We start from the raw sequence: 12,214 nt of genomic DNA, 5'->3' as shown, positions 1-12,214 counted from the left end.
CAGAAAATCAAAAAAGATTTTACATGCTTTCTTATTTCCTGTTAAAATACAATGCATTTATTTGCAGCAGGTCACACCTGAGCGTGAAGGCAGCCATCTTCAGGGGCTGGGCAAACCTGGTCCTGAGTTGGTGTTCTTCACTCAAGCCGAGGCTAGACAGTCCAGTGATTCTCAGCTAGACGTGATCTTATTCCCAGGTGGCTTCTAGCAATATCTGGAGATACTTTCTGTTGTCACCTGGTAGGTGGGGGCCAGGGATGCTCCTACAACAAAGAATTATCTGACCTCATCGGCAATAGTGCCAAAGCTGAAAAACTGTCAGGGCCTACAGTGGACCTCACTGCAACATCCCCAGCCATCTGTGGCAGTAAGGCAGAGGGGACCCTCTCGGGTTCAGTGCTGTCAGTCATTTAAGGCTGGCCAGGGTGATACTGGGGGACAGGAAAATTATAAACAACCCCAGGGAAATCCATAAACAGTGGGCAAGTCTCACTGAAAATAGACTGGGGACACCTAGGGACATCCAAGAGGACCCTCACAGAGGAACTTCAGATAGGGAAATATACATTTTATATTACTTACATTTATATCTATTACACAATTATCTTCTGATAACCTGCATCCCATCCTTACCGAAAACAGGCAAAGAGCTTGCTTAAGAACGGTGGTGATGACACTATTGATATTCTCTATTCCAAGGAAAGTGTTGCGTGAAGCCCGTGGTGGGAATCCAGGCCCCTCTGGGGGATTTCCCTGAAAACTCCCCCTAAGGTTTTGCCTTCAGGGAGGGAGTCATCCGAGTGTCCCATCAAGGGTCAGCCTCAGCCCTTCCACTGCTGCTGCCCTGGGTCTCTATCAAATCTAATACTGTGATTTGGTCCTAAATATGAAAATTTGAGAATAAGAGAATATAATGACTTTTTAAACTCTCTTGCTTACTTACTGTTGTTATTTCAAAAATGACCAAGTGCCAGATGCGGTGGCACGCGCCTGTAATCCCAGTGGTTTGGGAGGCAGAGGCAGGAAGGATCCCAAGTTCAAAGCCACCTCAGCAACTTAGTGAGGTGCTGAGCAACTCAGCGAGACCCTGTCTCAAAATTAAAAAGAATAAAATGGACTGGGGATGTGGCTCAGTGGTTAAGGGCCCCTGGGTTCAATCCCTGGTACAAAAAAAAAAAAAAAAAAAAGACCAAGCACCCCACCCCCACCCCCTGTCGCTCATGCCTCCCATATTTTTACTTTGGATGAAGCTCCCCTCGCCTCTTCAAATCCAAAAAGTGCCGCAGCTCGGGTCCATGTGAAGGAAACCACCGGCCAGCCTCGCGTGACGTAAGTTCCTTCGCTGAGAAGCGCCCTTCACTCCGGTGGGGGAAGGGGCCAGGCTGCCCTGGGAACACCGCGGCCCTGCTCCAGCTTGCGCGGTCACCGTCCGCCCCTTCCCTCTTCTGCGGCGAGGGCGGTGTGGGCATCTGCCTGCTCCTGTGGGGGAGGCTGTTCTCCTGGGTTCCCTTCTGCGCACGCCGCGGACGCTCTGTGGGTGCTGCCGGGAAGCACCCCATATTTTACTCTCCGTGAAGCCACAGTTCAAAGCGGGTAGCAGCAGCCGCCCTGGCCTGGGGCAGCCCCTGCATCGTCTGAGTTGAGGGAAACCCTTTTTCTAGGGCGCATGAATCGACCAGTTTGTGTAACACACTGAATTTTTATCTTTACAGCAATTATGAGAGGGTCTGAGGTTCTAGACCCCCATATTTTTTTAATGTTCCCTGGGGACCCTTACCTGGGCTCCCTGCTGACTGGATGGCAGTTGGATTGGGGCTGGGAATCGGAGGGCGGGTCAGGCACGTTTCTCCCCCACCCACCCACAACCTCGTTCCTGGCTGGGACAGCCCTGGCCTGGCCGGGCTCCGGGGTCCGCAGCTGCAGGACTGGAGAGCAGCCTTGCCTCGGGGTCGCACTCCTCATCATATCAGACTTACCAAGACGGACCTGCCTGCCATATTATGCATGATTTCAACTCTGCGACTTTTGGGCAGAGTGTGTATAAATGGAATACTTTTGAGCTTAGGCATAAATTTTGCATTGCGTTCACATCATTTAAACTTCCTTGCATTTGCATCTAACAGTAAACACAAGCCTGTCAGTTGCCTAGTGAGCATGATGTTATTTAGGTAAATATTCACTGACAACCATTGATGTTTGCTGGGGATCTCTGGTGCTCGGCCACCCGGTGGGTCCTCCTCCTGAGCTAGAGCAGGACCCAAGAGGGGTGGACATGGCACAGGCAACTAACAAACCACCTGCTTCCTGTCTTTGCCCAGGGAGAGCCCAGGTGAGGATGCAAACTGGGTGAAGAAGGTATTCAAGAAGAACAAACCAAAACCAAGCAGCACCCGAAAAGGCTTCCCGAGGCAACCACGGGCCAAAAAACCAGGCAGCAAAGTGCAGTGAGCATGGCTTACGTTTTTCGAATCCTCCCCACCCCCAGCAGCTCTGGAGATGCCTCAGAAACATTCCCAGGAGGATGGGCGCAGGGAGCCTGGGCTTTGGAGTCAGACCCACCTGGCATGAATTCCCTGCTCTGCCTCAGCCTCATTCAGGGGTCTCAGTCAGGACGCTTGGTGTCTCCGAGTCTCCATTTCCTGATCTGCCAAATGGGGATGATATCAGCTCATAAGGTCGGGAGAGTTGAATGCAATCAACTCTGTGAATCACTTCTCAAAGCAACATCCTTTCTGATTGTCCCTGTCCCAAGTGGTGGTCCCCAGAGAGGCATAAGGACTTATCAACTAGACAAGGGTCCATTTCACCCTGGTAGCCAAAAGCCCACTGCAGAGTCTGGGTAAATAGGGACTTAGTGGGTGCGGGGAGCGGGGTGGTGGGAAGGGGATTCTCAGAGTTGCTTGGGAAGTGAGGCAAACCCTCGTGTCCCTTTCTGGATTAAAGGGTGGACAGGGAGCAGATAGGACTCTGTGGGCAGCTGGGGTCATGGAATTGGTGCAACTTGGGATTGTTCTCACTCCATTCCTTGCTCTCCAACCTCAAGACTTCCTTGAGCTTTGAGGGTTTGTATCTCTGTCCCTGGGAGCTCAAGGTCAAGTTCATTCATAGGACTTTGGGCAGGTCTGTCATGGGGTTGTTTGTTATGCAGCATTGTCGTAGCAGCAACAGCTGACGAATACCATCTGCATCTAGAGCTAGAAGGGCCAGCTGGCAGCCAGGCCAAGACTCAGGTTCCTTGATTCCAGGGCCAGTTCTCTTCCCACCGCAGCGGGGCAGTGGGAACTGTGGGTACCACCAGGGCTTCCTTGGTAGATGAACCTTCTGCAGATGGAGGTGCCTCCTAAGGCAGCAGGCAGTGACAGCGTCCAACAAGAATGTTCACAAGCTGGGAGAGCCCTGCTGCAGGTGCTCTTAGAGACTGCCTTGGGCCAGGGTGCCTGCAGCCTCTGTCACAGACGGGGACAAAGCCACTCCTTGGTGATCTTAAGCAATTACAGGCACATCAGCTGCTCTGAACTTCAAAAGCCTAGGTTAGGGTAGAAAAGAGAAGCTCAAAAATGCCCGGGAAAGAGAATGGGGAAGGATCCAAGAGGAGAGATCTGCTCATTTCCTCCCAAGCTGTAATCACAAGTAACACTGTCTCATTTACAGACTTGTCCTGAATAAACTCCAGGTCCCCAGCTGATACCCCAGGCAACAACAGGAGACAGGCCAGAATAAAAGTTAAAGGGCAGATGCACCATATGTTAATCAGTGTAGTTTAAGCAGAGGTGCAAATTCATACTCTGATGCAGATGGTATTCACTAGCTGCTGCTGCTAGGATAATGCTGCATAACAAACAACCCCATTTCAGTGGATTTTAATGACAAGTATTTATTTATTTTTTCCTTGGGTCTACCAATTGACTTGGACAGCTCTGCCTAGGCTGTAGGTCCGGATTGATTCTGTTCCAGTCTCTTTCATCCTGGGACCAGCAGTTCTGCCAGGCTTGCCCTTCTCTTAGAGCAGACTGGGTGCAGCTTTCCTCTGCTGGCTGCATTTCCCTTCCAATAAAAAGTTCAGTAGTCCTTTGACCCTGGATTATAAAACTAACCCCCAATTAAGAGACAGTCTACAGGCTACAAATGGAAAAGAAGAATTGTCCTGCCCTCAAATTATCCTACTTACTGCCATTGTCTGTCAGACTCCCCAAATTTCTACATGAGAGAGCCTGTTCTTTGGCTTTTTATGGAATTTCCCCCTATTCAAATGTGAATATAATAATAATAACTAAAACGTATACAGAACTTATGTTCCAGATACTGTAGCACAGAGCCGTTAAGTAACATGCCCAAAGCCAAACAGCTGGTAAGTGACAGAGCCAGGATCCAATCCAAATTGTCTGTCCCCAGTGTCTTAATATTACCACTAAGCAATACAGCCTCCCAGGGTGGTAGGAGCAGCGGCACGGGAGTCAGAAGTCCTGGGGTCAGCCTCTGGTTCTCCACTGAGGCCAGTCCTTCCTCAGTGGGAATCTCAGTTTCTCCCTGTGAACATCTACTTCACCCCACAGTTATTTGGGTCTTAAATGAGAAGCTGCATGTGCAAGTGTCCCGTGTCATTCTGGGCACTGAAGACACATCAAATCCTGCGATGAGTGCCCAGGCCTGCGTGGGACATTTGGGGGAGTCTAAGGCGGCTTGAAAACCTAGGGTGCCAAGAGAAAGGAGCAGGGGGATCTCTGAACACAAGGAAGACACAGAGACGAGCTGCCCACGTAGGATTCTGGGCAGGGTCCTCTATTTTAGCACAACATAAATGTCACTCGAAAGAGACATTATCCCTATTTGTTTTTTATACCTGCATTCTTTATAGGATGAGACATTTTATTACTTTTTTTGGCTTTAAAAACAACATGCACTCATTACAAAAAAAAAAAAAATAGTCTTCAGATTTAGAAAAGCACAAATAGAAAGTAAAAATTTCCAGAAACCCCACCACCCAGATGTTAATATTTTGGTGAAGAACCTTCCCTATTTTAAGCATATGCAGACAGACGTGTACTTTTTATTTTTATGGAAATGGCATTGTATGCTACATAATGTTTTATAGCCTGCTTTTGCACTAAATGGTATATGTATATCACTGTTTCTTTCCGTGTCAAATATAGATTTATCAAGTTGGTAACGGATCTGTGGTATTCCATTGGTGTGATGTACCACTGTCTGTGTAATCAATCCCCTACAGATGGACATTTAGGCTGTTTCCACCTTGTTGCTCTTATGGACATTGCTTTGACAAACATCCCCCTGAACACATTCTTGCACACACTTACCCATCATCCCTTTGGTGTCTGCATTTCTAGAACTAGAATTGCTAGGTCAAAGGTATATATTTTGGGGAAGTTGTGCATGTGACCAAATCGTCCTTGAGGGGATTATAATAATTTACCCTTCCCCCAGCAAATGAACTAGGGTAGATTCCCCTACATGCACGCTCACCAACACTAGGCATGCTGGGTCCGCTGCCCTCACCTGCAATTCCGAAACAGAAGATGGTCTGAAAAAACAAAAATCTGTAGTTGTTCCTGTGACGGCAAAAACCTCAGCTATGCCAGAGGTCAAATTATTTGTGGCCTTTCTTCCACATAGTGTGAATTTTCATAACTTGTCTGTAGAAATAGTAGTGTGTCTCACTGTTGGGTGTTCCCAGACCCCATAGGGGAAGCTACAAAACATATAACCGAAGCACTATTTTTCTTTCCCTAAAGTTTGGAGAATTCTGAATTCCCAAGCACATCTGTCCTCAAGGGCTTCAAATCAGAGATGTGGACCTGTCTTAATCTTTTAATTTTATTTTAAACTGACTGGGGAAAACTAACACACTTAAATTCCCCCTAAATTAGCTGGCCAGTCACCTCCAAGCAATTTAGTAAGTAATCTGTTCTCTTGCTGCTGATTTAAATGGCACCTATATTTTGTCCCGGCTTCTCATTGGTGTCTGGGCCCGTCTGTTGGCCTGACTGCCTGAGTCAGTAGTGCGTGCTGCACCCACTGAGTTTCTCAAGTGCTTTAACGTCTGGTGGACCAGGTGCTGTCTTCCTGATGGTTAGGATTTTAAAAATGCATTGAACTGCTATCAAGTGCCTGGACTGTTTCACATTAAATTACCTTTAACCCTAGGGGGTGGGCGGGCTCAGAGAAGTGAAGGCACCCATGAAATCACACAGTAGAGCCTCTGGCGAGTGAACTATTGCAGGGCATGGCTTCATCCTGGACTAGGTTCAGCGGCACCTACAGTACAAAGCCTGACGCTGAACTTCACCCGTGGTTCCATATCCAGTAACAGCTTGCGCTGAGGTCCAAAGTCGACTTTGACCTATCTTATGCAGAATACTGTACGTTTTTCTTTCGTAGCACTCTTGGACTTGTTGACTTGTATTTATTCAAACAACTTTCAGTTAATCCCTATTCTTTGGTGGACACTGGAGACACGATGGCCTTTAGCCTGTTCTCCGTTAATTGGACGGAGCATGGTGTGAATAGATCCATTACAGAGATCTGCCTCTCTCGGAGCTCGGAGGTTCTGTGGGTGGGAGAGCTCCGGGTCAGCCTCGGCAGCATTACCTGGGAGCCTGTTAAAACCTCAGATTCCTGGGTCCAGCCAGACCTACTGAGCTAAGAACCTGGGGCTGACAGGCAGTGTATATCTCACCTGTGAGTCTGAGCTCGCTGGAGTTTGAGAACCGCTGGCTTAGGATGGGAAGGTGCGCAGAGGAGAGGCAGCCAGTTCATCCCGTCAGATGGAGGGTCTCAGGGAAGGATTCCTGAAGGAGGGGAGGAGGAGCAGCAGGCACGTGGGATGACTGGAGCCAGGCATCCACAGTCTGCCAGCAGTTACTACCCAGACAAGGCTGGAGGCAGGGAGAAGCCTGGAGGTGAACTTGGAACCAGGGCAGGGGTGAGTCAGGCTGGCTCGGGAGCCCTGCTAATGGGGCTGAACTTCCCACGTGGTTCTAGGGAGTCCCTGCAGGTTTACCTCACGGGACGACAGATTTGAAAATTATGGAGATCTGAAAACTATCCAAGAATATGCAAGTCTATACCCAGGTGTATCTCTGAGATGATCTCTGCAGGGGACTTCTTGCAATTTCCCAGAACGGGCCAAGGACTTGCCCAGGGTCACACAGGTAAAGGCTTGGACTTGGGTCTTCTATTACCCATTTTATCCTGTTTCTTCTCACATGTGCTTCCCCCAGGTCTGCTCCCTGCCCACTCGACTTCTCTCTGCTCTCCATGCCTGACATAGTTTGGGTCACCTACAGGCCTCATCCCAGTCGGATCCAGGAATACAGCTGCCCCGAGGTGTGGAATTCCTCAGGGTATTCCCCAAGGCCAGACCCTACCTGTCCTCCCCCAGGATGCTGTATTGACCCCCGAGTCTGTAAATCCAGCTTCTACCCCTGACCTTCCCCTTCCTGGTCAAAGTCAAGGTCAACATTAGTCTATATAGAACCTCCTGCACCAAGAAAATAGCACCCCCTCCTGGAGAACTTGACTGTCAGCAGTTGGAATATTGCTATACTGATTTTGTTAAAACAAGACACTTGATGTCAATTGCTAGAAAACTGTACAAATAACAAAGACATTTCTATGTCTATGAATTCCCTACCTCCTTTGTATGACACAGTGTACAACCTGCACAGTGTACAATCTGCACAACTGTATTCAGCTCTCTGGAAACCACTCCACCCCGACCTCTTCCTGAAAAACCAAGTACCAATTAAAGTTTTATAAACTGCATAATGTTTCAAACACCCTTTTATCCTCTCCCAGTAGAGCAGCAGAGGACCCTTGAAAAATAAAATGAAGCCTCCAACTGGCTTGGCATAGATCTGTACTTCCAATTTCCACACACGAGGTTGGCTATCAAGGGCTTGGCCACCAATTAGGGCTGCCCCAGGTGAGCGGATCTGGAAGAGATGCCCTTGGTGGAACTAAAGTTAGGGAAGCCCTCTGTTGTGGGGCAGTGGGGAGATGCTCAGGAAATAATGGATCCACGTCCTTTCCCTAGGAAGCCATGAACCAAGAGAGACAGGAGCTGGAGAGAACCTGAGGACCCCCAGGCCCAGACTTCTCCCTGCTATTCTCAGATGTCCTCCCCACCTGCAGCCTTTGGGGGCCAGGGGTGACACTTGTTGCCAGTACCAAGGGCACAGAGGGTGCATGTCCCCCATCGAGCGTCTCCCTGTCCAAATGTCCTCTTCACTTCCCTGAGATCCTTCCCTCCCTTCCACCACGCTGCTCTGCACAGACTGATGGACAGCACTGACCCACCGGAAGGGTACGCGGCACCGCCTCCTGACTGGACTTACCCCAACCTCGGCCTGACCTTGCCTCCTGGGCACGGGCCAACCCGGATCCAGGACTGCGCAGAGGAGGTGCTGTCCTGCGTCCTGTCCTGCCCAGAGACCAAGCTCTTCTTCGATTCGATTTTAAACCTCCCAGCGAGCTAAAGGCTCCACTCAGAACCGCCAGACACCCGCCCACGGCCGCTGGGATTCCCTGGTGGAGCCGCCTGGCGCCCAGCCGCCTTGAGATCTCAGACTCCCCAGGGGTTCTGCGGTGCTGCCCAGACCTGGCACCCTACACTTCCTGAGTCATGGTGTGGCTGTGGACAGTGTCAAGGAGATGAGACCAAATGTCCCCCCGGCCCCCATCCCAGCACCAATGTGGGCACCTGCTGTTCACGCCTCACTGGAAACTGTCCCTGAGAAAGACCCCTTGGCCTCAATTTTCCCAGTCTGTCCAGAGAAATGGGTGTGGCGCTGCCGCCAGAGAGGGGGACCCTCAGCCCCAGGCGGGCGCGGTCAGGAAGCTGGGCTGCTGCAGGCCTCAGCCGCGTTTGATTAACAAATCCTGGGATGCAAAACCCAGAGGACAACTGTCCAGGGGGCACCGGCACCCAGGGCAGGAGGTATGGGCGTAAGCTGAGGCGGGTAGGCCGTTGCAGGGGCTCAATACCCGCCTGCGAGGCCTGAGGACAATGGGTCCCGGGACCGTGTGTCCTCTGCCTGCTTGACTGACTGTGGCCCCGGCAAAGGAAGCAGCTGGAGGTTTGTGTGGCGGGGAAGAGGAGGGGCCCCTCCTGGCCACCCGCCTTTGGCCCAGGTGTCTGTCTTCTGGGGACACATTCCTTGGTACACAGGAGAATTGAATTTACTAATAACTATGGTCTTCGTTCTGCATTTGGAGCCTGGAAGCTTTCAATATCCGTAACGAGGATCCATAATCCCCTCGCAGATCTATCTCCACGTTAATTCATTTCCCTGATTTTGAGGTAAGGCAGAGAATTGTTCTCGCATCAGTTTCAGAGTTCCAGGCAAAATACGGGGCATGGAGTAAGACGTGAATTTCAGATCCACCCGAGTCCTGTTCTCTAGAAGCCCGTCCCTGCTCGGCGATCGCTGGCTTATCTGAGACTTGGACTTAGCTGGCACCCTGCATCTTTATTCGTTAAACCCGGCAACCCTGATTTGTTCCTTCTTTTTATCTCTTTTTTAAACCAACCTTGTGGATCATCGGCGAAGTGGCCAGCGCTGTGCTTTGACAGTGGGGGACTTGCTGGTGTCCAGGGCAAGGCCAGATGTGGGCTTGTCTTCCAGAGCTGCCTGAGTGACTCCGGTAGCTCCACCACCCCGTGACCTGCCCAGCCTGACCCCTGCCTCTCACTGACCCCGGAATCTAGGACTCGCCTTCTGAGCCTCCTGTCTTCTCAAGACAAGTGTCCTGAGGTTGCTTGTCCACCTTTTAAAGGACAATCAGAGCAGCAGGCCATCCCAAGCACTCGGCGCTCTCGTGAACGTGGTCCTGGTGTACGGCCAGGGAAGCCCATCCTTCTACAGCACCCTGTCCCTGTCCACCCTGCTATATTCCTACTGTCACAGAATCCCCATAACCAGCAGGTCCGTGAGCATCCTGAGGACAGGGGCCGTGACTTTTGTGTCTGGTATTCCACAGACTTAGCCTGGTGCCTGAAAGTGCTTGGTAGCCGTGGGGTGAATCAATGATCTAATGGATTAGATGGTGGAGGACACCAAGTGGGACATAGGTGGCTGTGTGATCTTGAACCAGTCACTTGCCCACTCTGAGCCTTGCTTTCCTCCCTGTGAGGTGAGGATTACCCAGCTTTCTTCTCCTGCTTGCCTCAGTTTTATTGTACCTTTGAGGGTTGGGGTACAGAACATGGTTTGAAAAGAAGATCGTCGTGTGTCATCATGGAGGGAAAAGAACTTTCATGGCTTTCTATGAAGACCACATTTTCTGGACATAAAAATTCTGGAGCTATATTCAGCAATTTTTATCCTGGCTCTAAGTGACAGAATTTAGGCACCAGAGTTTAGGGACGAATGAGAGATCATATAGAATCGAGACCATCCTGGAGTTCCCCAGATGCACAATGAACTGCCACCTTGGGAGTCACAGTGGCAGGATGTCAGGTCCAGAGGGTGAGTGTTCTGTCCCCAAGATCCCCAGGCTGGGGCTGCTGGGCTAAAGCCCGGTCTCCTGCCACCCCAGCCCAGGACCCCTCATTTTTCCAGGGATACCTGGAAAGGATGCAGAGAGAAGCCCGGGCCAGGAGGGGAGGCGACAGCCCACGTCCCCACCTGACCATCAAGGACGTGGTGGGGGGGCCTCTGCCAGGCCTCCATTGGAATAATCCAGGTCACACGTCTGTGCCAATTTCTTTATTTGGTCAAATAACAGTACAAAAATGAGACTCAGATGCCAGCATCAGACACTCACACCAAACGCTCAGCGCCCAGGCATCGTTCCTGGTGAGAACCTGTACGCAGAGGTCCCCGACCTTGGCTTCAGATGGTTCTGGTCCTGCCATTCACCACCGTGTTCCTGAACGCTGCATAAATAATCCACAAATCGCTCACCACACACTCCTCAGAAGCAATAAAAACTAAACAACCTCAGAATACACCTCGCTGAACTTCCTGAAACTTTGCTCAGGTTCGAGGCTGGTCCCATCCCAGTGCCCAGAGCCCCCCTATCCTGGGCTTTCCCCCTCCCCAGGCCCAGCCCTTGCCGGGCCACAGACCCAACACGGCAATTCAGTCCACCAAGGGTAAGAAGTTAGTTTGCCATCCAGGTACTAATGTCTCTCCCCTAGGGCCATGCGTTCCAGGCCGTGTCCAAGGGAGTCAGAACCCCATTAGGCCTGCCTGGAGGTATGGGTATGCAGCCAATGGTCCATGTGACTCGAGCTTTGAAGCTGTTCAGTTGTGTAGAATGAGGTGCCTCTGGCACCCCACACCCCACCTTTGTGCAAATACACAAACAAGTCCCTTTCAAGATATTTCACTTCCATCAGCTGAAAAACCATCATCATAAGTCTACAAATCCACAATGCTCAGACTGTGAACAGTACCTCCTGGGGTCTGGTGCTCTTGAGCAGTACACACTGTATAACCGTCCATGTCAGTCCAATTTAAAGCCCTCCTCCACTTCCTAAAAACTACCCAGATGTAGCTATAATAAAAATAACATCCCAGTGACTTAAGAGGCTGAGGCAGGAGGATTGCAAGTTTGAGACCAACCAGCAACTAAGTGAGGCCCTGAGCAATTTAGTGAGACCCTGTCTCAAAATAAAAAATAAAAAGGGCAGGGGATGTGACTCAGTGGCAAAGTGCACCTGAGTTCAATCCCCATTACCCCAAAAAGTTAAAAATAAAAAACCTACATGGACATGGTACCATGTAATTTTCAGAACCTTTCACATGCATTTTCTGATTCTAAGTAAATCCCACAAGACTGGAGGTAAAAGGGATCAACTTCATTTTTCTGGTCATAGAACAAATCAGAGGACAGGGTTAGGATTCTGAAAGACCAGGGATTCATCAGTCTTCATACCTCCCTACCCAGAGCCTGTAGAGTTCCTGGGAGGCACTTACAAATCCACACGAGCATGAGCTACTGGTGAATTGAATAAATACGTTCTGCACATAAATGCACATCTGCTTAATGCACGGGGATGTTCTAGTTGGAGATTAAATGAAAATTATTTTCAAAACTAAAACTCATTTAAAACTAGTATCTGGGGACCAGGCGGGGTGGCAAATATCTGTAATCCCAATGGTTCTGGAGGCTGAGGCAGGAGGATTACAAGTTCAAAGTCAGCCTCAGCAATTTAGTGAGGCCTTAAGCAACTCAATGAGACCCTGTC

General features: G+C 50.1%; 1 protein-coding gene across 1 annotated transcript in view; it reads left to right on the top strand.

Annotated features, from left to right (window-relative positions):
• Pnpla1 (patatin like phospholipase domain containing 1) overlaps positions 1-7,750 on the top strand; it is a 36,701-nt gene extending 28,951 nt beyond the window's left edge. Inside the window, exons 7-9 of the mRNA XM_047557061.1 lie at positions 1,251-1,329; positions 2,319-2,444; positions 7,239-7,750. Of these exons, the coding sequence (XP_047413017.1) occupies positions 1,251-1,329; positions 2,319-2,444; positions 7,239-7,446 (413 nt within the window). The 3' untranslated portion in view covers positions 7,447-7,750. The remainder of the gene's footprint in view (positions 1-1,250; positions 1,330-2,318; positions 2,445-7,238) is intronic.
• The last annotated feature ends 4,464 nt before the right edge of the window (positions 7,751-12,214 follow it).

The sequence above is a fragment of the Sciurus carolinensis genome, chromosome 7 (genome assembly GCF_902686445.1).
Source record: "Sciurus carolinensis chromosome 7, mSciCar1.2, whole genome shotgun sequence".
Taxonomy (NCBI): domain Eukaryota; kingdom Metazoa; phylum Chordata; class Mammalia; order Rodentia; family Sciuridae; genus Sciurus; species Sciurus carolinensis.
This window is presented reverse-complemented; position numbering and strand designations above follow the sequence as displayed.